At 37.0% G+C, this 24,665-nt stretch overlaps 1 protein-coding gene across 1 annotated transcript in view; it reads left to right on the plus strand.

Annotated features, from left to right (window-relative positions):
- The window catches only part of AKAP9 (A-kinase anchoring protein 9), a 177,421-nt gene that overhangs the window by 67,325 nt on the left and 85,431 nt on the right, over positions 1–24,665 (plus strand). The window contains 6 exon segments of the mRNA XM_030932036.1: positions 7,176–7,389; positions 8,669–8,748; positions 10,579–10,717; positions 11,467–11,552; positions 16,977–17,091; positions 17,549–17,747. Of these exon segments, the coding sequence (XP_030787896.1) occupies positions 7,176–7,389; positions 8,669–8,748; positions 10,579–10,717; positions 11,467–11,552; positions 16,977–17,091; positions 17,549–17,747 (833 nt within the window).

Raw genomic sequence — 24,665 nt, forward strand, 5'->3', positions numbered from 1 at the left:
GTTTTTTTTTTTTTTTTTTTTTTGAGACCGAGTCCCACTCTGTCACCCGGGCTGGAATGCAGTGGCGTGATCTCAGCTCACTGCAACCTCCACCTCCCAGGTGCAATCAATTGTCCTGCCTCAGCCTCCTGAGTAGCTGGGATTACAGGCATGCGCCATCACGCCTGGGTAATTTTTGTACTTTTAGTAGAGACAAGGTTTCACCATGTTGGCCAGATTGGTCTCAAACTTCTGACCTTAGGTGATCCAACAGCCTCGGCCTCCCAAAGTGCTGGGATTACAGGTGCGAGCCACTGTGCCTGGCCAAATTGCTTAACTGTTAGTGTTCTGTTAAATGTCTGGAATTGTTTTCAAAACCATAATGTGTGGCAGTTACTTGTGAAAATGTCACACATCTTTTAATTTTTTTCAGAAAGCATTTTTGGAAGAAGGCCTGAATTTGACCCTGAGCTGTCGAAATGGTCAAATTTTCTTAGTAAGAATTCTAATTTTCTTTTTTTTTTTTTTTTTTTTTTTTTTTTTTTTGAGACAGGCTCTCACTGCTATCCAGACTAGAGTCTCATGGTGCAATCACAGCATCCTGCAGCCTTGACCTCCTGGACTCAGGTGATCCTCTTACTTCAGCCTCCTGAGTAGCTGGGATTACAGGCATGCATCACACACCCAGCTAGTTTTTTGTATTTTTTGTAGAGGTAGGGATTTGCCATGTTGCCCAGGCTGGTCTCAAACTCCTGGGCTTAAATTAAACAATCTTCTTGACTTGGCCTCCTAAAGTGCTGGGATTATAGGCATGAGTGTTTGTCCCCAGCCAGAATTCTATTTTCTCTAATAAAGAGATACTAACACTTTGGGAGGCCGAGACGGGCGGATCACGAGGTCAGGAGATTGAGACCATCCTGGCTAACACAGTGAAACCCCGTCTCTACTAAAAAAATACAAAAAACTAGCCGGGCGAGGTGGCGGGTGCCTGTAGTGCCAGCTACTTGGGAGGCTGAGGCAGGAGAATGGCGTAAACCCAGGAGGCGGAGCTTGCAGTGAGCTGAGATCCGGCCACTGCACTCCAGCCTGGGCAACAGAGTGAGACTCCATCTCAACAACAACAACAAAAAAAGAGATACTAAAAAGATACTTTTGATGGCATTCAGATACCCTCTATGTGACATTGACTACATAAAGTAAAGGGGAGCAAGCCTGTAAACTTCCTGCTCATTCATCATTACCAAGACAAACCTCTTTATTGATGGGAAGGGAAGTTCACAGAAGAAATCGAGCAGTGACTTACACTATGGTAACACCTAAGAGCAGCCTAAATATGCTTGAAATAATGTGGATGCCACAAAAATATCTCATATATACTTAGGAAGTTTAGGCGGAAGGAGAAAAATAAAAACATAGAAGTCTTTTCAGAGTTGGGATGCAAGGAAGAAGGGTGACAGGAATTTTATAGATACTGATTAATTATTGATGCTGGGAGAGGTCATAGATTGAAGTGTATGTGTTTAAACTCGAAGATAATTATTAGAATCAAAAGAGATACCGGAGCTTAGAAACTACAGCAGGAACCACTAGAATAATCAGCTCCTTGAGAGGAGGGACCCAGTCTCCTGTATCTCTAGTGCCTAGGATAATGTCTAACACATGATAGGCAGTAAATAATTTTTTTAAATGAATGAATGAATGCATGAATAAAAGGGGGGTAATAAATAAAGCCCACTTATCCAGAACCAACAGTGAAATAGCACAGGCCTTCATGTTAGAGTCGGGAAGATCAGAATAACTTTTGTCACTTGCTGTTCTGTTGTGTAGGTCCTAACCGTTGCAAAGACAAAAAGACACATGGTATGGTTGGAGAGAAAGATACTTAATTGTCATAATTCACATGTATAATTAAATTAAAAATTAAACATGAGAAATGAAATTCTTTTTTTTTCTTTTTTTTTTTTTTAGACAGAGTCTCACTCTGTCACCCAGGCTAGAGTGGATCTCAGCTCACTACAAATTCAGCCTATCGAGTAGCTGGGATTACAGGTGGCCACCACTATGCCTGGCTAATTTTTGTATTTTTAGTTCAGATGGGGTTTCACCATGTTGGCCAGGCTAGTCTTGAACTCCTGACCTCAAGTGATTTACATTTTTAATGTAAAATAAATATGAATAAGCCAATGTAAATAAAATTGTGCACTTTAATGAAGGATAAGAGACTTGAATAAATGAAAAGTCTCATTTCTGAGTGGGAAGATTTGAATATTGTAAAAATCCAGGTTATCTCTAGATTAATCTATAATCCTTATGTAGTTCCATTCCAACTCACAATGAAAAGTTACTGAAATTCAGCTTAGTAATTGGTGTATAGTTTATCTGGAAGAAGAAATGCACAAGAGTCAAGAATATTTTTGAAAAACACAGAATAGTAACTGCTGTATAGTTGATCTGGAAGAAGAAATGCACAAGAAGAGTCAAGAATAGTTTTGAAAAATGCAGAATGCATTTAACATGATATGTTGAATAATTTTTAGCCTTAAATGTACTGATTTTATAAATATTGAAAATGAGTTAAGCTGTTAGTTCTAGAAGCTAGAATATCAGAGCATGTAGACTTAAGAAAAGTAGAAAGAAGGAAATAATAAAGTTAAGAACAAAATAAGCAAAGTTAGAATAACCAAAACAGGAAGAAGAGTTTTCAAGGATTTTGAAAGTTTATTATTTGTAAACACTAGTGGCTGGGCATGGTGGCTCACACCTGTAATCCCAGCACTTTGGGAGGCTGAGGTGGACAGATCATGAGGTCAGGAGTTCAAGACTGACCTGACCAACATGGTGAAACCCCGTCTCTACTAAAAATAGAAAAATTAGCCGGGCATGGGAGCATGTGCCTGTAATCCCAGCTATTCAGAAGGCTGAGGCAGGAGAATTTCTTGAACCCAGGAGACAGAGGTTGTAGTGAGCTGAGATTGCGCCACTGCACTCCAGCGTAGGTGACAGAGCAAGACTGTGTCTCGAAAAAAAAAAAAAAATACTAGTAAAGTATTGAACTTTCAAGAATATGGGCCAGTGGGTGCGGTGGCTCACACCTGTAATCCTAGCACTTTGGTAGGCCAAGGTGGGTGGATCCCAAGGTGAGACCAGGAGATCGAGACCATCCTGGCTAACACGGTGAAACCCCATCTCTACTAAAAATACAAAAAATTAGCTGGGCCTGGTGGCATGCTTCTGTAATCCCAGCTACTCAGGGGACTGAGGCAGGAGAATTGCTTGAACCCAGGAGGTGGAGGTTGCAGTGAGCCAAGATCGCACCACTGCACTCCAGCCTGGGTGACAAAGGGAGGCTCTATCTCAAAAAAAAAAAAAAAAAAAAAAAAAAATATGGGCCAGGCATGGTGGCTCACGCCTGTAATCCCAGCACTTTGGGAGGCTGAGGCAGGTGGATCATGAGGTCAGGGATCAAGACCATCCTGGCCAACATGGTGAAACCCTGTCTCTACTAAAAATACAAAAAATTAGCTGGGCGTGGTGGTGCACACCTGTAGTCTCAGCTACTTGGGAGGTTGAGGCAGGAGAATTGCTTGAACCCCAGAGACAGAGGTTGCAGTGAGCTGAGATCGCGCCACTGCACTCCAGCCTAGCAACAGAGTGAGACTCTGTCAAAAAAAAAAAAAAGAAGAAGAAGAATATGATCAGGGAAAAAAAGACATAAACCAAATGAGGCTTGGTGCAGTTGCTCGCACCTATAATCCCAGTGCTTTGGATGGCTGAGACAGGAGGATTGCTTGAGCCCAGGAGTTCGAGACCAACCTGGGCAACATAGCAAGGTGCCTGTCTCCACAAAAAATTTAAAAATCAGCCAGATATGATGGCATGTGCCTGTAGTCTCAGCTATTTGAGAGGCTGAGGTAGGAGAATCGCTTCACCCCAGGAGTTAGAGGCTGCAGTGAGCTTTGATGGCACCATTGTACTTCAGTCTGGGTGACAGAGTGAGACCCTGTCTCTAAAACAAACAAAATCAAATGAATGAAAATAAAAACATAAGTATAGATACCATAGAGATTCATATAAGAATACTATAAATAAATGTCCATCAATAATTTTGAAAATAGAGATGAACTGGATGGTTTTCTGGAAGAATATAAACTACCTCAATCAACTCAAATAGAAATACAAAACCTGAATAAACCAATAACCATTAAATAATTTGAAATCATAGAAGTTTTCCCTCTCTCCTCTCCTCCAACCAAAAATATTAGACTGAGACCATTTTACAAGTGGGTCTTACCAACTCAATCAATATGTAATTGCTTAATAAAATAGGATTAAAGAGAGAGAACTAGAGGGAAGAAAAGAAGGAAAGAAGAAAGGTAAGATAGACAAAAGAAAAACCCAGTTATCTTATGAGACTGGTATAATATTGATACGAAGACCTGATAAGAACAATACAAACAAATAAAATCATAGATGAATCTTACTTATGAGTGGTTGTAGAAATCCTAAATAAAATATTAGCAAATTATTCTAAGAATGGAAGAATAATTCAATATCTGAAAAATTTATTAATGTTAACTTCACATTCATAGATAGCAGGAAAAAATCCATATGATCAATTTTATTTTTGATTTTGTTTTGTTTTTGAAATGGGATCTTGCTCTGTCACCCAGGCTGGAGGGCAGTGGGACAGTCACATTTCACTGTGGCTACAACCTCCCAGGCTCAAGTGATCCTCCCAATTCAGCCTCGCAACTAGCTGGGACCACAGGCACATAGCACCATGCCCAGCTAAGATTTTTTAAAACATTTTTGTACAGACAGGAGGATCTCACTGTATTGCCCAGGCAGGTCTAAAATGTAGGGGATCAGTCAGGGTGGTGGGAGATAAAGTTATAGGAAATAGACACAAACCTTCTTGGAAGGCTGGGAGGTTTGCATAGCTTCAGTGAAAGATTTGATTGAAGGCAGGTGAATTCTCTTAAAAGCTTAGGACGTAGGTACATTGTAATGTAAGAGAGTTTATCTAAAGAGCTTGTTTACTCATGTGGTCCTAAGACAGACCTTTGATCATTTGCAGGACTGCTCTCTCTGGGGAGGATGACCAGATTACCCACAAGTGTGTTGACTCAAAGCCTTTGTCATTAAATCTATGTTGAATAAATGCCCACAGGGCCAGCTAGTCAGGGCATGCGGCTGCTGCAATTCTTTCTGTGAGCAGCCTGGCCCCTAACCACTGTTTTACTGAATACTGGTGTCTGAGTACGTTATTCATCCGTTGTGCAGCCTAAGTCTACGGGTCAAACCCTGGCACTTTAACTCCTGGGCTCAAGCAGTTATTCCACATTGACCTCCCAAAGTGCTGGGATTACAGGAGTGAGCCATCATGCCTGGCCTTATTTTATTTTTTTAGAGACAAGTTCTTGCTCTTGCTAGGCTGGAGTGCAGTGGCATGATTATAGCTCACTGCAACCTTGAACTCCTGGACTCAGGCAGTTTTCCCATCTCAGCCTCCTAAGTAGCTGGGACTACAGGCACATATTACTGCTCCTGGCTAATTTATTATTATTTTTTTTAGAGATGGGGTCTTTTTATGTTGCCCAGGCTGGTTTTGAATTCCTGGACTCAAGCCATGCTCCCACCTGAGCCTCCTGAGTAGCTGGGATTATAAGTACAAGTTACTGTGTCCAACCCATATAAGCATTTTAATACATATTGGAAAAGAATCCATAAAAAAAGTAATAACTCATATAATTTTTTTTCAATGGAGAAAATCCAGAATAGAAGGGAAATTTCTTAACCACAGTAATTGTTTTCATTAAAACATTTAGCAGATAACATTTCTAATAGTGAAATTTAGAAGCATTCTCCTTAATATCAAGTAAGTATAGAATAAAATATGATAGAAGCATTCCCATTAAAATTGAATATAGAATCAAGTGTAGGATACCTGCTTTCAACATTACTATTTCAACATTGCTTTGTAGTTCCTAGCCAATGCAATTTGACAAGAATAAGAAATGAGATAAAGAATATGAAAACTTCTTTATGAATAACAAAATAAACCCTACACAAGATGTTTTGAACTTTTGTCAAGAAAATTATAAAACACTGAAGCATGTAAATACCTCACTATATGGCAATATGTACCATATTCATAGTGGAAAGATGTAAAGAAAAATGTCAGTTCTCTCCAAATTAATCTCTGTATTCAGTGTATTTCCAGTCATAATTACAAAGAAATTTTTCATGAATCTTGAAAAACTGATTGTAAAATTGATACAGATAAGTAAATACTCAAGAATAATCAATAGAGTCCTAGAAAAATGTATTGCATCTGATAACAAGATTTACTACAAAATCATGATAGACAGTATGGTTTGATGCTAGGATGGACAAATAGATCAGTGGAGTGTAATGGAAAGCCCAAAACTCATTGAGATCCTTGTGAAATTCTAATATATAGGAAAGAGACCCTACAAGTCAACTTTTATTTAATAATACTTAGTGAGCCTCTACTGCATTCTACACACTGTTTTAGTCCCTAGTGATATAACAGTGAATAAAAACAAGTAGTGGGTGGGGTACAGTAGCTCATGCCTGTAATCTCAGCACTTTGGAAGGATGGCTTGAGCCCAGGAGTTTCAGGCCAGCCTGGGCAACAGAGTGAGACCTCATCTTTACCTAAAAATAAAAAGTTAGCTGGACATGGTGGCATGCACCAGTAGTCCTAACTACTTGGGAGGCTGAGGTGGGAGCAGCGCTTGAACCCAGGAGGTCAAGGCTGCAGTGAGCCATGATTGCACCACTGTACTCCAGCCTGGGTGACAGAATAAGACCCTGTCTCCAAAAAAAAAAAAAAAAAAAAAAGCATTTATTAATTTGGGGTGTGAGTACATAAATGTTGGTTACTTCATTATTTCCATTTCTGTACATTTAAAATATTTTAGAACAAAAAAAAATGAGTCATGCCAGCTATACCAAAAATATCACAATTTAGTATAAAACTGAGGCAATGAAAACATTGTGCTACTTTCCTTGAAAAAGAAAAGTAGATCAATGCAACAGAATGAAGACAGAAAAAAAATTAGACTTCAGTTCTCTTATGAATTTTTAAACTCTTGTAGTCAGTATATGCAAAAAATCGAAGTTAAATTATTTGATTTGTCATTTACAAATATTATAATGTTTACTTTAAGAATGATTTAAGGCTACAGATGGAAGCCCAACGCATTTGCCTCTCTCTGGTTTATTCAACTCATGTGGATCAGGTCCGTGAATATATGGAAAATGAAAAAGATAAAGCTCTTTGCAGTCTTAAAGAGGAGCTTATTTCTGCTCAAGAGGAAAAGATCAAGGAACTTCAGAAAATACACCAGTTAGAGCTACAGAATATGAAAACTCAAGAAACAGGTAAAATGATTTCTGACTTATAAGTACCATGATCCAAATAAGTATTGGATAGAGCCCACCATTCTATAATTTTTTCCTTGTCATAGAACCCACAGAGGAAGGTGATTTCCAGTCGTTCATATAATCACTAGGCATTCATTTAAGTGCTTGAGAAAGCTGAAATCATTTTCCAATAGGACGTCACAATCCATTGAGAAAGTATATATAAAATAAACAATTTCTCCAGCAGAAGAATGAATAGAAAGAATGGGAGGAGAAAGGAGAAACATCTAGTGCTTCCTGGCAGGATGAGTAGGGTGAGGTGGGAGACAGAGTAGTGGGGTTGGAATTCTAAGGGAGGCTCTGGAGTCCTTAGAATTGAGGTGTAAAGGTACACCCATTTTGAAAAATTGAGAGTTCAAGTTGTGTGAGAAAGTAGTTGGGGGTATAGCTGGAGAGATTGGCAAGAGCTTGATTAGAAAAAGTTTTATTCTGAAAGAAGCATGTATAAGCCTTATGCTGTTGGTGATAAGACCTACTGCAGGGTTTATTAAATAGAGTAACACAATATGGTTTTTATTTTATGATGACACCACTGGGGTGAGTTGGGGGAGGTGAGATTAGTGATTAGAACACCAGGTAAGCAACTAAGGCTGTCGTTTCCGTGAACAGTAAGTATTAACTAAATGTTACTGAGGATGGAAAAGAAGTTTGCATTCAAAAGTAAAATTTGAGAGCGGCTTAAATAAGAGTACAAACTTAAATTTCAGGAGTGCTTTGGGTTTTAATTTAGTAAGATTTTAAGCATGTAATATTTTTATTGATGTCCTCTTGAAACAGGTTAGTGTTTTTCAAACTAGAGGCTAATTAATAGGTCCATTAATGGGTGGTGAAGTCAGTTTAGTGAGTAATGATCAACATTTAAAAAAAAAAAACCAAAGTATAGTAGAACAGAAAACATTGGAGTACATGGCACTATAGTAGAAGAATAAATATTGATTTCTGAGATTTTTATTTCAGTTTTACATAGATGTATGTAATAGGTTATGATATATGATGCGTTTTTTTATGCTGGGTTGTAGTAAAAAGAAGGCACTGCTTTGTACCATTTTGTGGATAGAAATGGAAAATCTCACAAATTTTCTGAGACAATGTTGAGCAATGGAAAATAACTCAAAGAAATAAAGAATTTAAAATGATTCTTATTGCAGGGGAGTTACCAGTTGAAACATAAGTTAAATATTATCATAGTTCTTAAGTATGTAAATTGAATCTCTTAATCCATTATCTGTTCTATTAGGTGATGAAGGAAAGCCTTTACATCTGCTCATTGGAAAACTTCGAAAGGCAGTGTCTGAAGAATGTTCTTATTTTTTACAGGTAAGATGTTTAAAAGTACTTTTATGGCCAGGTGTGGTGGCTGACACTTGTAATCCCAGCACTTTGGGAGGCTCAGGTGGGCGGATCACTTGATTTCGAGACCAGCCTGGCCAACATGGTGAAACCTGGTCTCTACCAAAAAATACAAAAATGAGTCTGGCGTGGTGATATGTGCCTATAGTCCCAGCTACTTGGGAGACTGAGGCATTGGAATCGCTTGGGCTTGGGAGGCAGAGGTTGCATTGATGAGTGGAGATCATGCTACTGCACTCCAGCCTGGGTGACAAGAGTAGGACTCTGTCTCAAAAAAAATAATAATAATAGATTTTAAAAAATAAATAAAAAGTACTTTTACACAAGGAGTGCTAAATTATAAGTTGCTACTCATTTGATGATCACCCAGCCTAGTTTTCTCCAGTACCTTACTTCAGAACTGTACTTAGAAAGTATTCCTGAGTTTTTAAGTTAAAATGAGCATTAAAAATTTTCCTGATAATCTGTTTGAAACAAAAGAAATTCAGGTAAATTATCTCACCTGTAGAACAGACAGTAATTGTTGGTGTTGCCATAGATGAGTTACAAGGACAAGATGGAGACATCCTGGGAGACTGTGTAGAGTGAGCCCAAAACACTCAGATGGCACCCATCTTTCTGGGTCCCAGTGTCTTTGTCTGTAAATTGGGTGATTGTTTACGGTTTCTAAAATCAACTCTAATGTGAGAAAACTGCATCTTAGGGGCTATGCTGAAAATTTAATAAACTTAATTATTAATTGACAGGATAGTTTAAGCAAATCTCAAGAAATCTGAAGAAATAGCAGTGAACAATTTGATTTTTAAGTCTAGAAGTTGGTGGTGGTAATTTTTTAGTTATATGAGGAACAAAGGTAAAAGTTATTTGAAAGTTTATCAAATGATTATGGGGCATGTATTGTTTTAAATGATGATAGAATTGTCTGTTGCCCAGGAGAAGAACCAAAACAATGTGTCACATATTTTCAATTTTTGTGTGTGTATATAAATTACATAAAACTATTCTCATGTGTTAGGAATCTTTTTTGTTTTTCTTTTTTTATTTGAGACAGAGAGTCTTGCTCTGTCTCCCAGGCTGGAGTGCAGTGGCACAGTCTCGGTTCACTGCGACCTCTGCCTCCCAGGTTCAAGCTATTCTTGTGCCTCGTCTACCGAGTATCTGGGATGACAGATGCAGGCCACCACACCTGGCTAGTTTTTGTATTTTTAGTAGAGATGAGGTTTTGCCATGTTGGCCAGGCTGGTCTCAAACTCCTGACCTCAGGTGATCCACCTGCCTCTACCTCCCAAAGTGCTGGGATTACAGGCGTGAGTCACCACGCCTGGCCTCATGTGTTATGAATATTTTCTTAAGTATATGAATGTTATTCTCTTGCTTGATATAATTTCTTTAGAATTTATAGATTTCTTTCTGATCAGCATTTCTGAACTTCCATCCTTGTCCTGTGGTGTTTTTTCAAAGGTATTTGAGATTACAGAGATAACATCAGAAATAGGATCCAAGCTAGGAAGCCGTTGATTGAAGTATAAGATAAATTTTATTATTATAAGGAAGCAAAAAAAATTGTGATTTTTTGCAATTGAAGATTATTATCTTCCTAAGATTTTATGCCAGAGAGACAGAGAAATTTAGACTTGTTTCTTTTGCAGATTGATAAGGGTATGGAGAGAAGGTTTTCTTAATTATTTTTATGTGCCATTTTGACTGCCTTGCATCAAGGAGAATAATGTTTAATGATCTTTAGAAGTAGAAATCAAATTTTAAATTCCTTAAAATACCCAATTTTGTTGTTGACAGACTTTATGCAGTGTCCTTGGTGAATATTATACTCCTGCTTTAAAATGTGAAGTAAATGCAGAAGATAGAGAGAATCCTGGTGATTACACTTCTGAAAATGAAGATCCAGAATTACAGGATTATAGATGTGAAGTTCAAGGTAATAAAAGCTTACCATACTATTAAACAGTATTTAATCCTCTTAAATTAATTGATGACAAATCTTTACTTTTTATTATGATTTAATCACCCAGCCAAGTTATTTATCATCTTAACATCTTATCCTCCTTTCAGGTTCATGAAATCTTATATTTAATATACATTTAAAATTTTTGTAGTGCAATAACAGTGATATGAAGATAATTGGAGCTGTCCACTATTGTCTGTCCTCTCTCTCTCTACTCTTATCTTTTTCCTTATCCTAATTCTTTCTTTTAACTTTTTATACCATAGATCCAAATTTTTAAAAGTTATTGTATTTATTGAATAAGTTCATGTCAATGGTTTTTGCTTTAAAATGAGTAAGATTAACATTAAGAAATAAGAAATATATTAGTATCTTTCTTAATATAGATCTGCTATAAGTTTGTTTTAGCAAATAGTAACCTCACACTTTTTTGATGTTCTTTCACAGATAAAATGTTTCCTAGCCCTATTTGTATAGATAATGAACAAAATGTGTATAAATTAATGACTATCAAAAGAAATTAACATATTTTAATATGAAATTTTCAAGTTATCTTTGTAGCAGGCATTTCCCATGAATGATATTTCAATTTTTAGTTACTAAATATCTGAGGTTTACTTGTAGCAGGCAATTTTTTTAAGTTATAAATAGGTGAATAATATTTATTGGAAGATGCGGACTTTTACTGTGAAGTGAAATTATTATAATTGTTTACCATCCAGACTTTCAAGAAAATATGCACACTCTTCTCAACAAAGTAACAGAAGAATACAACAAACTCTTGGTACTTCAAACACGACTAAGCAAGGTCTGTGAAATGGAAAATATATTGTAATATTTGCATTTATTGTATTACCTGCTTTTTTATAAGCTGCTTTTATCAACCAAGAATTTCTAAAATAAGAGAACGTGAAAAAGGAGATTGGGAAAAGCGACATATATTTGTAGTAGATAATTTATATTGGTAAGCTGAAAGAATTTCTGCAAGTCGAATAATAACCCCTTTAGAGAGTTTTTAGAATTATGATAATGTAAAATATATATAATGTATCAACTGGTAAACTGTGTGAAACAATTGCATTTAATTTTACTTATAACATAAAGCAGTGGGCCTTCTGTTTTAGAGAAAATTGGTAATGAGTTTAGTTGCTTAGTACATAGCTAATTAGTTTCACACAGCATTATATATGTCAATTTTATGTTCAAGCAATTTTTAAAAACGTCTATAGAAAACTAGGTAAGATAGTATACATGGCACAGTGTAATTTATTAACTCTATCAGTAGAACAACTTAAGGCATATATTGGCAAGGATAAATGTAATTCTCATGTAGAAAGAAATCCAGAAAGATGTCTATGTCTATTTTTGGGGGGTGCTTTTTGATGTTCAGTTAATATTAAAATGTTTAGGCAGATTTGAAAGATTTAATTGATAGTGAAAGTTATAATGTTGATGAGTTATGTTTTGGCTGAAATTCTTCCTCTCCATCTCTCTCCCCTTCTTTCTTTCCCTCCTGTTTCTTCTTCTCCACTCTGTTTCTGTGCAATTAAGTACAACCTTATCCAGCCTTTCCAAAAATCTATAAACCTACTCCAGTAGATTTATATGAGTAGAATCTATTTTGGTTTCATCTCTTATTTTCTTGTTCATTATGGATTTATGCCTTTTAAATATTCTTTACTATGATTTTAATTGCATAGTCAAAAGGGAAGAGGTTTACATCACTAATCACAAATGTAAATGCCTACAATAATTTAGTTAATAAAATAAATGAAGAAGGCCAAGGCCAAGTGAAACCTGGAGAAAACATGCCTCATCCAAAAGGGGCTGCGGCTGCCCAGCTTATGCATCTTGTTGCCATTAAGTAGGAATCAGGGCCTAGTGTTGCTAGTACTTTTAATCTATTAATTTTATATGGTTTTTTTTTTCTTTTAAAAATATTAGGAAATATAAACCGGGCATGGTGGCACATGCCTATCCTCCCTGCTACTTGAGAAGCTGAGGTGGGAGGATCACTTGAACCTAGGAGTTTGCGGCTGCATAAGCTATGATTGTGCTACTGCACTCCTGCCTGGGCAACAGAGCTTAAGACTTCATCTCTGAAAATATAACACACACACACAGAAATATTCAAAAATAAACGGATTCTATTTTAAGGTTGGGAAACAGAAAGCAGCCAGACAACAACAAAAACTATTTTGTCCCCAAAAGAGCACTATAAAAGTATAGACTGGATTTAAAGTTCAAGCCTTCACTTTGTAACCTCAGATATAAACACATGCTCAGTGTACTATCTTGAACTAGTTTTCTTTTTGCTTTAATCTATTATTTCTCAACTGTAGTATTTGCTGCTTTCTGATAATATTTTCTTCCCTTAGCTTCTGTAGCTTTTCAAGCCTCCATTTTGGACTTTAGCTACCCTGTCTATTTTACCAGGGATCTTTATTTGATCCTCTTAATCTGAATGCTTTTTTCATATCCTTTCGTTGCTTCTAGATCTCTATGTTTAGGTCAGTCCTTCTGAGCTGCAGAGTCATATATCTCATCAGTTATCTCTACTCAAAACTCTTTTAGGTATGTTTCAATCAGCATATTAAAATACGAATTTATTAACTTCTGCTGCTTAAACCAGCTTCTCCTCTCGTCTCAATTTCAAGGAACAACATTCAACCAGAAACTTGGGGATTTGTCTTAGATAGTCTTCTCTTTTCACTCCTGGTCTTCTACCATACTGATATATACACTGAAGGGAGTACAAAGAATATGAAAGAAAAACTTATACTTTGTTCTCATTCAGTTATCCAGTCAATTTTTATTTTTATTTTACTGTACTTTTTTTTTTTTTCTCTGAGACAGCCTTGCTCTGTCTCCCAGGCTGGAGTACAGTGGCACAATCTCGGCTCACTGCAACCTCCACCTCCCAGGTTCAAGTGATTCTCCTGCCTCAGCCTCCTGAGTAGCTGGAATTACAGGCACTCTCCACCACACCCAGCTAATTTTTGTATTCTTAATAGAGACGGGCTTTCACCATGTTGGCCAGGCTGGTTTCGAACTCTTGACCTCATGATCTGCCCACCTTGGCCTCCCAAAGTACTAAGATTACAGACGTGAGCCACTGCACCCAGCCTATTTATTTATTTATTTATTTATTTATTTATTCCTTAGATCTGAGGACAGACTGGACAGCCAATATTTATTATTTGCTAATTAAATGCCAGGTTGTTCTATGTACTGGGAATAAAGTAATGAAGTCACCAGACTGAAGAAATGTATAAATTAATGGGATTTATGAACTAGTTTAAGGAATGTCATATACATATATAGTATTTTACATATATATATATACACACATATATAAAATAGTTTTCCATGGCAACATTCTAGTAGGTGTTTAGAAGAGAAATGTAAGGCTGAGCATGGTGGCTCATAACTGCAATCCCAGCACTTTAGGAGGCCAAGGTAGGCCAATCACCTGAGGTCAGGAGTTGGAGATAGACCAGCTTGGCCAACATGGTGAAACACCATCTCTACTAAAAAAAATACAAAAATAATTAGCTGGGTGTGGTGACACATGCCTATAATCCCAGCTACTTGGGAGGCTGACACAGGAGAATCGCTTGAACCCAGAAGGTGGAGGTTGCAGTGAGCCAAGACTGCGCCACTGCACTCCAGCCTGGGCAACACAGTGAGACTCCATCTCAAAAAAAAAAAGAAAAGAAAAGAAATGTAGGTAAATACTTTTGCTTAACAGGTAGATGAATATAGCAAACAGGTAGATGTCTTTTCTGCACAAGGGGTAATAAGAAGATATCATATTTGAATTCTGTAAATTAGCTGCAATTAGAGAGGCGTTTCAGAGTTACTTTGGGATCAGGATCAGCACTGCAATATATCACTGCCTAACCTTTTGGCTTCATCTTCTAATCTTCCTCCTCATTTTAGCCATACTGAAATACTTAGTTTCCCAAATGCACCCTGGGCTTTTTTGGATGCTGCCCTTTCTGCATAATACTGCCCATACCCTCCCAGCCTTTTTGGTTTGTTCCTGCTTGTTCCAGTTGGTTCAAATGTTTACTCCCTCTGTGTCATCTTCTTTACCTTCCTAGGCTTAGGCATTTATTCCTCTGTTTCCTTAGCAACAGTACAGGCCTTGTTTATCGTGCTTCTCTTTTTTCGTTACTTTATTTTTTTTTGTTTTTTATTTTTTTTGAGATGGAGTCTCGCTCTGTCGCCCAGGCTGGAGTGCAGTGCTGCGATCTAGGCTCACTGCAAGCTCCGCCTCCCAGATTCACGCCATTCTCCTGCCTAAGCATCCCGAGTAGCTGGGACTACAGGCGCCGGCCACCACGCCCAGCTAATTTTTTTGTATTTTTAGTATAGACGGGGTTTCACCATGTTAGCCAGGATGGTCTTGATCTCCTGACCTCGTGATCCACCCACCTTGGCCTCCCAAAGTGCTGGGATTACAGGCATGAGCCACCGCACCCAGCCTTTTTCGTTACTTTAAATACTTGATTACCCTTCTGTCCTTCTTCCATGTTCCTATAGCTTCTTATACATATTTGCATTTGTATCACATTACTTTTCATATTATATAATTGTTTGTTTACCATTCTGCCTCTTTCACTATTATTCTAAACCCTTTGGAATCAGGGAATCTTCTGTTTATTTTTGTTTCCTCCTCTTATCACAGTGTTAGCATACAGTAAAGGCTTAATAAATGTTTGCTGAATGAGTTAGAAAGGTTGGACTGGAAACTTAATACTTTACCCGATGATCTTTATTTTCCCTGGGAACTAAGAGGCAAGATCTCTGTTGAAATGTACTCATGGGGTAGGAGTTAGTTAGAGGATTTATAAGAGTAGTAGACAGTTAAAACAGCTTTCTTGGCAAATAGCTTTTTTTCTTTTGCTCACCTGCTTCTACAATATCCTTTGTTCATCTGGTCTTGCAAGTCCAAACTCTTTCCCCTTGCTTTTAAAGTCTTATGTAATTTGGATCTATCTTATTTAACTAGCTTTATTTCCCCCTCTGTATCCAAAATAAACTCTCCTCAGGAAGATCATTGTCAATTATGGCATATGTCATTCTTTCACAAATATTCTTACTCTTTCTTCCTTAGAGCATTCCCAAATCGTTGCCAAAAATATATGAGCCTAAATCAAAATTGACTTCCATAATTATTCAGATCCACATCAGTCTTCTGTATCATTGTAGTTATAGTCAAATTTTATAGTTTAGCCGTTCTCTGATTGTTTATTTTCCCATCTGATTGATGAATTCCATGCAGGCAGATATATTGTTATTTTTTAAACGGATTTTGTATTTTTACTCTCTCTTGTCACAGTGCTGGTCACGTTGATTATTAAGTATTTGATGAATGAATAAATTAGTACACACAGGTATCTGACATATTGCTGCTTAATTTTATTTATTTATTTACTTATTTTTTTGAGGCAGAGTCTTGCTCTGTCTCCCATGCTAGAGTTCAATGACTCAATCCTGGCTCATTGCAACCTCCCCTTCCCAGGTTCAAAAAATTCACCTTCCTCAGCCTCTCAAGTAGCTGGGATTACAGGTATGCGCCACCACACCTGGCTAATTTTTGTATTTTTAGTAAAGATGAGGTTTCACTATGTTGACCAGGCTGGTCCTGAACTCCTGACCTCAGGTGATCCACCCGCCTCGCTTTCCCAAAGTGCTGGGATTACAGGCTTGCTGCTTTTTAATAGTTAAGGAAATAAGCTGAGATTTATCTATTTTCATTCTTTCCTTTTCCTTTGTTTACTGTACAGAGCAGCATACCATTTGTCAGTTACCTGGTTGTACATAGGATATATCTAGAGATACATAAGCTTTATTAATCAAGTATTGGTAATATAAAATTTATTATGTACAAATTGAAATTTGAAAGTCCAGGTTATACTATAAATATTGTTATCAGCTTTCTACCAAAATTCTCAGAAGCACTTGTTTTTGTAGTAAAATGAACTTCCTTTTAGATATCAAAGAACATTACTAACATAATTTTAGTGCTATGAAAGGTATGGAATATGAATTACTGTTACAGAAGAGAACAGGGAATAACTTAGAAGGGAAAACACTTGTGTTAGAGTGCCACAATTTTGGGTGGTTTTAAAAAAGTATCTTAATGCAGAGTTGCTTTAATACAGCTTTCTAATTGCTGGATTACGTATTTATGTTACTGCTATTATTCTGTGGTTTTCAATAGATTTGGAGACAGCAAACAGATGGTATGAAACTTGAATTTGGAGAAGAGAACCTTCCAAAAGAGGAAACAAAGTTTTTATCAATCCATTCTCAGATGACCAGTTTGGAAGACAGTGGTAAATTTTGATCATATACCACAATGTGGTGTTTTTATACCAAATATTGAGTAATTTGCTTTTTTACTTTAAAATTTGAGCTAACATAGTGACATTGGGCATTTCACTGTAGCCTCTCTGATCTCAATGTTTTCATCCTTAAAATGAAAGATTTGGGTTACTTATCTATTTGGTCCTTTTTCACTTCTTATGTTCTGTAATTCTAAATTGTTTTAAATTTTAAAGATATAAAATGTTGGATTTAGGAGTACTACAACATGAGGATCAAAAAGATGATCTTGAATTGTACTATTTATATTTTCTTGTTTTCATCAGAATGAGTTTAAATTGAAACCAGAGTTATTACCACTAAAAACATACTCTTTCAAAAAAGAATATTTTCTGTACACAGTGATTGTGCTATTTCACTAAGAAACTTCTATTGAAATGTGCATTTTTGTCTCTTTATATAACATAGATGTTAATCATAAAAGCAAGTTATCTTCTCTGCAACATCTTGAAAAAACTGAACAACTTGAAGAACAAGTTCAAGAATTAGAAAGCCTCATATCCTCTTTGCAGCAACAATTGAAAGAAACTGAACAAAGCTATGAGGCAGAGATCCACTGTTTACGGAAGAGGCTTCAAGCTGTTAGTGAGTCCACAGTTCCGCCAAGGTATTCGTCTGCTTATAGCTTCATTCAACAGTATTTGTAGCTTTGTAACAATTATAGTATCATCCAGAATGGCTGTTTACAAAAAGTAGCTTAAGCAAAGTTGCTGAAAAGAGATAGGATACAGCATTTTTAAGAAAGAATAGCAGGAGATCATTCTATATCTTTGAAATGCCTGAAATAAATGTTGATGTAAATCAAAGACATTATAGGAATTCTACTTAAATTTTTACATTATAAAGATGTTGGTTGTTGTTAATCTGCTTAATTAAATCGGCAGTGTGCATGTATTTGCAGTTTATTCTGTACCTAGTCTTTGGTATTTTGATATGGTGAATACTTAAGGAATATAAGATAGGATCATTCCAGTCATGGCAGGATTTCCTCCACTTTGTCTCATGTTCAAATTAACCACGTCCAAAGTAGAACTCTGGATCTTCTCAAAATTTGCTCCTTCTGCAGCTATATCCATCTGTCGTTACTCCTCTTTCTCTTATACCTCTTTTCTAGTCTATCGAGACATCCTGTTTTCTCTACCTTCAAAAATATATCCAAACTGTACCACTCCTTAAAACCTTGCTGGTCTCTGCCATCCTTTTGTCTCACCTGGATTACCCTAACTCCTCCCTAAAGTCTGTTCTCAACACAGTTAGAGCAGGTACCAGAATCTTGCTTTTAAAATTTTAAATAGATTATATCATTCCAAAGCTCTTCTGTCCTACATGATGAGTACCCATTACTTTTCTGACTTTTAATCTCGTACTGACTTGTCTGTCACTGTCTTCTGACCCCCAAGATGCTGTCACCAGTAACAAGCATTATCAGTATGCTTCTGCTTTAGGGACTTCTCATTGGCTGTTCCTTCTACCTAGAATAGTCTTCCTCCAGATATATGCCTGGCCAACACCCTCACCTCCTTTGGATCATTACTCAAGTGTCATGTTCCCTTGAGGCTTTTCTTAATCACTCTGTGCAAATTAAAATTGTCTCCTAGAACGCTGATTCCTATTTCCCTACTTTACTTTTTCTATGTTACTTAATATTGTCTGTTTTTATATATGTATACGTTATACACATTTTATATAGTATATATTACATATATAACTAGGCTGGTTGTGGTGGCTCATGCCTGTAATCCCAGCATTTTGAGAGGCTGAGGCAGGCAGATTACCTGAGATTAGGAGTTTGAGACTGGCCTGGCCAATATGGCAAAACTCCATCTCTACTAAAAATACAAAAATTAGCCAAGCATGGTGGCATGCACCTGTAATCCCAGCTACTCAGGAGGCTAAGGCATAAGAATCACTTGAACCTAGGAAGTGGAGGTTGCGGTGAGCTGAATTCGCACCACTGCACTCCAGCCTGGGTGACAGAGCAAGACTCTGCCTTAAAAAAAAAAAAAAAAATATATATATATATATATATATATATATATAAACACCAAATATATGTAAATTTGGAGGGGGTGGATTCATTTTTATTGTTCGTCTCTGGTCAAAGACTTTAAACTTTGTAAGGGTGGGGCTCTTTTTCCATTTAGGTCAGTGATATGTCCCAAACACCTAAGATAATTCTCTGCGCATAATAGGTACTCAATAAGTTATTTGTTTAATGAATAAACAGTTTATAATTTAGTTGGGCAGTATGATATAATATATAACTAGCTCTATAAAACCCTCAGAGATTTATTCTAACTTTGGCTGGCTCTGCTATTCTAGCACTGATGTCTTCATAGGCACTTGCTAGTAAAACCTCAACACAGTTTTTTTGGATAGTGGATGAAAATTGAATATCTACTTGTTTGGAACTAGTCGTTACTCTTCTGTATTTGGAACCTACATAAGGGCTTTGGAATTGTTTGCTTGGTATTGGGCTTAGCCTTATAAAGCTCCCATTTTCTTTGAGATTGGTGGTTTCTAAACATGACCGTACATCAGAAATAGTACAGGTTTTTGAACTTTAATATAATTTTTTTAATACTTATAATGAAAGATCACTGAATTATAATTTGGAGAGTCATACTCAGTAACTTTGAGATGGAATATGGAAATTTGTGTTTTTGACAATATAATTCAGAGGCATGGAACCCATAGATTGACATTTGGAAACCACTGCTTTCTGATATGAAACAAAATAGGTAATTAGGAAGAACTTTCTAATAACCAGTCAGTATTTCAGGTAATCTTCCTTTAATTAATGATGCTTTCTCTCCAAAGCATGAAGAAAAGAGAGGCTTCTGGAAACGTAGGCTTACATTGTTATTCCTGCATTTGGGCTTCTGCCAGCTTACCACCCTCTCTCAGAGTTTCTGTAATACTCCGTGGAAATGTGTTGACAATGCCTTTGAACCAAAACCATTCGTTTGCTCCCTGCACCCCTACCAAAAAGAGTTTTACTCACCACCATCCTCATTCTTACTAATAGTAATGAGTCAAAATTATTTTTTTGTAAATAGCATCACATATTTTGGACACAACTGTAACACATTTTGAATAGAGTATACTGTTCCCTGTGGGTAGACTTGAAATAGTTAAGAAAAACAATTGAGTCATTCTTTTAACAAATATTGGGTGTTTCATACTAGAAACCTCTAAGAGAAACACTCTGAGGTTGGAAAGATCATGGGTTTTAGTCAGACAGATCTGCATTTAATCCTGATTTGACCTTTTACTGACTATATGATCTTGGACAGATTATTTAAACATCTCTAAATAATAATAGGGATAATAATAATAACCCTTAAGATTGTGAGTATTAAATGAAACAGTAACTGAAAAGAGCCTTAGCTAGATATCCTGGAGGTAGAATTAGATTTTATGTAAAGTGGCTATTTCCTTCCAGTGACTTCAGTGTAATCACTGAAATAATAATTACTTGCAAAATAATTTTTGAAGGTAATGGTTGGGGAATATAACGTAGTGATATAACTAAAACGCTGGAATTTAAACCCATCTCTTTGTGTCATTTTTTACTGCACATCTGTAATACTGCCTATTAGAGTAATAACAGCAAAATGGAAATGAAGGATGAATATTAAGACATTGCAATGGAAGGAATGTTGGAAACAAAGCAGAGGAGAAAAAACAAAGATAACTCTGTGTTGCTTGAGCCTAGGGAATATGGAAAATGAAAGTACATCACATAAATAGGAAAATCAACAGGGGTTGCAGATAGTAGGAGCTTAATTGCAAGCGGGGAGCAGTGAATTAAGTTTATGCCGGACTATTTTTTCAGTTTGGAGTAAACACTTTCAAATACTGTAAAGCTTAAAGAATGAAGTCATTGTGGACTAAGTAGTACTTTTTGGAGTTTAGATCATAGTGGCTGGATAGATAATCAGGAGGATTTTCTAGGCTGTGAAAAATAAGATCCAAGACATAAAGCCAAGGATCAGAGGAGTATATACAAGGGACAGTGAGGAAAACAGAGACAAAATAGTAATAAAGAAGAAGCAGGAAAGGGCAGAGAAGAAAGACAAGAAGAACAAGTTTTTAGAAGCATGGGATGGTCATAGAACATGAGAAGGTAGTTCACAGCAGGAAAAACCTAAATGGCCAATAACATTTGAAAGAAAATGTCTTCTCAAAAATAAAGACATACATGTTCTAGCAAAGTTTTACAATTGTTATGACCCCCGATTGCTGAAATTTTGAGAAAATACTTAAATACTATTACGATAATAAAATTAATAAAACTTTTTGGAATATAGCCCTGAATTAAGACATTAAATATTAAGCTTAACAATTACTTACAAGATTTTATCATATAGAAACATCCATGGAAGTGTGCCAAGATACATTTGTGAAGATCTGTATTATAGCATTGTTTGTAATGGTGAACAATTGGAAGCAATCAAATGGTCATCATTAGGGGTTTAGTTATGTAAGTTATGAAATGGGATGATGACAACTTTTATCTGCCCAATTTTGGACGGAATTTAGGATAGAAAAGAATAGGAGAAGGAAAGGTATGTGGACAAGAGGAGGGTCGAACTAAGAAAGCAACATAGTTGCACATGAAAATGGGTGTGGAAAATTGTATTTGCCAGAAATGAAAATTATAATTTCCTCCTTTTATTTTTTTCCCATGGTTCCTAAATACTGATCTTAGTTTTTATGACCTAAGTTAAGCATTTTAAGAAAAAAAATTTTTTAAAATAATGAATGCATGTAAAAACTACACAATACAGATGTGAATACGAAAAAATTAAACAAAAAAGTCCAAAAGTGAGTATTTGTAGATTAAGATTCTTCTCTTTTTTTTTTTTTTTTTTTTTTTTATTATACTTTAAGTTCTAGGGTACATGTGCATAACGTGCAGGTTTGTTACATATGTATACTTATGCCGTGTTGGTGTGCTGCACCCATCAACTCGTCAGCACCCATCAATTCATCATTTATGTCATGTATAACTCCCCAATGCAATCCCTCCCTCCTCCCCCCTCCCCCCTCCCCATGATAGGCCCCAGTGCGTGATGTTCCCCTTCCCGAGTCCAAGCGATCTCATTGTTCAGTTCCCACCTATGAGTGAGAACATGCGGTGTTTGGTTTTCTCTTCTTGTGATAGTTTGCTAAGAATGATGGTTTCCAGCTGCATCCATGTCCCTACAAAGGACGCAAACTCATCCTTTTTTATGGCTGCATAGTATTCCATGGTGTATATGTGCCACATTTTCTTAATCCAGTCTGTCACAGATGGACATTTGGGTTGATTCCAAGTCTTTGCTATTGTGAATAGTGCCGCAATAAACATACGTGTACATGTGTCTCTGTAGTAGAATAATTTATAATCCTTTGGGTATATACCCAGTAGTGGGATGGCTGGGTCATATGGTACATCTAGTTCTAGATCCTTGAGGAATTGCCATACTGTTTTCCATAATGGTTGAACTAGTTTACAAGTCCCACCAACAGTGTAAAAGTGTTCCTATTTCTCCACATCCTCTCCAACACCTGTTGTTTCCTGACTTCTTAATGATTGCCATTCTAACTGGTGTGAGATGGTATCTCATTGTGGTTTTGATTTGCATTTCTCTGATGGCGAGTGACAATGAGCATTTTTTCATGTGTCTGTTGGCTGTATGAATATCATCTTTTGAGAAATGTCTGTTCATATCCTTTCCCCACTTTTTGATGGGGTTGTTTGTTTTTTTCTCGTATATTTGTTTGAGTTCTTTGTAGATTCTGGATATTAGCCCTTTGTCAGATGAGTAGGTTGCAAAAATTTTCTCCCATTCTGTAGGTTGCCTGTTCACTCTGATGGTAGTTTCTTTTGCTGTGCAAAAGCTCTTTAGTTTAATTAGATCCCATTTGTCAATTTTTGCTTTTGCTGCCGTTGCTTTTGGTGTTTTAGACATGAAGTCCTTGCCCATGCCTATGTCCTGAATGGTACTACCTAGATTTTCTTCTAGGGTTTTTATGGTATTAGGTCTAACATTTAAGTCTCTAATCCATCTTGAATTAATCTTCGTATAAGGGGTAAGGAAAGGATCCAGTTTCAGCTTTCTACTTATGGCTAGCCAATTTTCCCAGCACCATTTATTAAATAGGGAATCCTTTCCCCATTTCTTGTTTCTCTCAGGTTTGTCAAAGATCAGATGGCTGTAGATGTGTGGTATTATTTCTGAGGACTCTGTTCTGTTCCATTGGTCTATATCTCTGTTTTGGTACCAGTACCATGCTGTTTTGGTTACTGTAGCCTTGTAGTATAGTTTGAAGTCAGGTAGCGTGACGCCTCCAGCTTTGTCCTTTTGACTTAGGATTGTCTTGGCAATGCGGGCTCTTTTTTGGTTCCATATGAACTTTAAAGCAGTTTTTTCCAATTCTGTGAAGAAACTCATTGGTAGCTTGATGGGGATGGCATTGAATCTATAAATAACCTTGGGGAGTATGGCCATTTTCACGATATTGATTCTTCCTATCCATGAGCATGGTATGTTCTTCCATTTGTTTGTGTCCTCTTTTATTTCACTGAGCAGTGGTTTGTAGTTCTCCTTGAAGAGGTCCTTTACATCCCTTGTAAGCTGGATTCCTAGGTATTTGATTCTCTTTGAAGCAATTGTGAATGGAAGTTCATTCCTGATTTGGCTCTCTGCTTGTCTGTTACTGGTGTATAAGAATGCTTGTGATTTTTGCACATTAATTTTGTATCCTGAGACTTTGCTGAAGTTGCTTATCAGCTTAAGGAGATTTTGGGCTGAGACGATGGGGTTTTCTAAATATACAATCATGTCATCTGCAAACAGGGACAATTTGACTTCTTCTTTTCCTAACTGGATACCCTTGATTTCTTTCTCTTGCCTGATTGCCCTAGCCAGAACTTCCAACACTATGTTGAATAGGAGTGGTGAGAGAGGGCATCCCTGTCTTGTGCCAGTTTTCAAAGGGAATGCTTCCAGTTTTTGCCCATTCAGTATGATATTAGCTGTGGGTTTGTCATAAATAGCTCTTATTATTTTGAGGTACGTTCCATCAATACCGAATTTATTGAGCGTTTTTAGCATGAAGGGCTGTTGAATTTTGTCAAAAGCCTTTTCTGCATCTATTGAGACAATCATGTGGTTCTTGTCTTTGGTTCTGTTTATATGCTGGATTACGTTTATTGATTTGCGAATGTTGAACCAGCCTTGCATCCCAGGGATGAAGCCCACTTGATCATGGTGGATAAGCTTTTTGATGTGCTGCTGAATCCGGTTTGCCAGTATTTTCGGAGTTTCGCTCTGTCGCCCAGGCTGGAGTGCGGTGGCCAGATCTCAGCTCACTGCAAGCTCCGCCTCCCGGGTTTACGCCATTCTCCTGCCTCAGCCTCCCGAGTAGCTGGGACTACAAGCGCCCACCACCTCGCCCGGCTAGTTTTTTGTATTTTTAAAGTAGAGACAGGGTTTCACCGTGTTAGCCAGGATGGTCTCGATCTCCTGACCTT

This window comes from Rhinopithecus roxellana, chromosome 6, assembly GCF_007565055.1.
Source record: "Rhinopithecus roxellana isolate Shanxi Qingling chromosome 6, ASM756505v1, whole genome shotgun sequence".
NCBI classification, from domain to species: Eukaryota; Metazoa; Chordata; class Mammalia; order Primates; family Cercopithecidae; genus Rhinopithecus; species Rhinopithecus roxellana.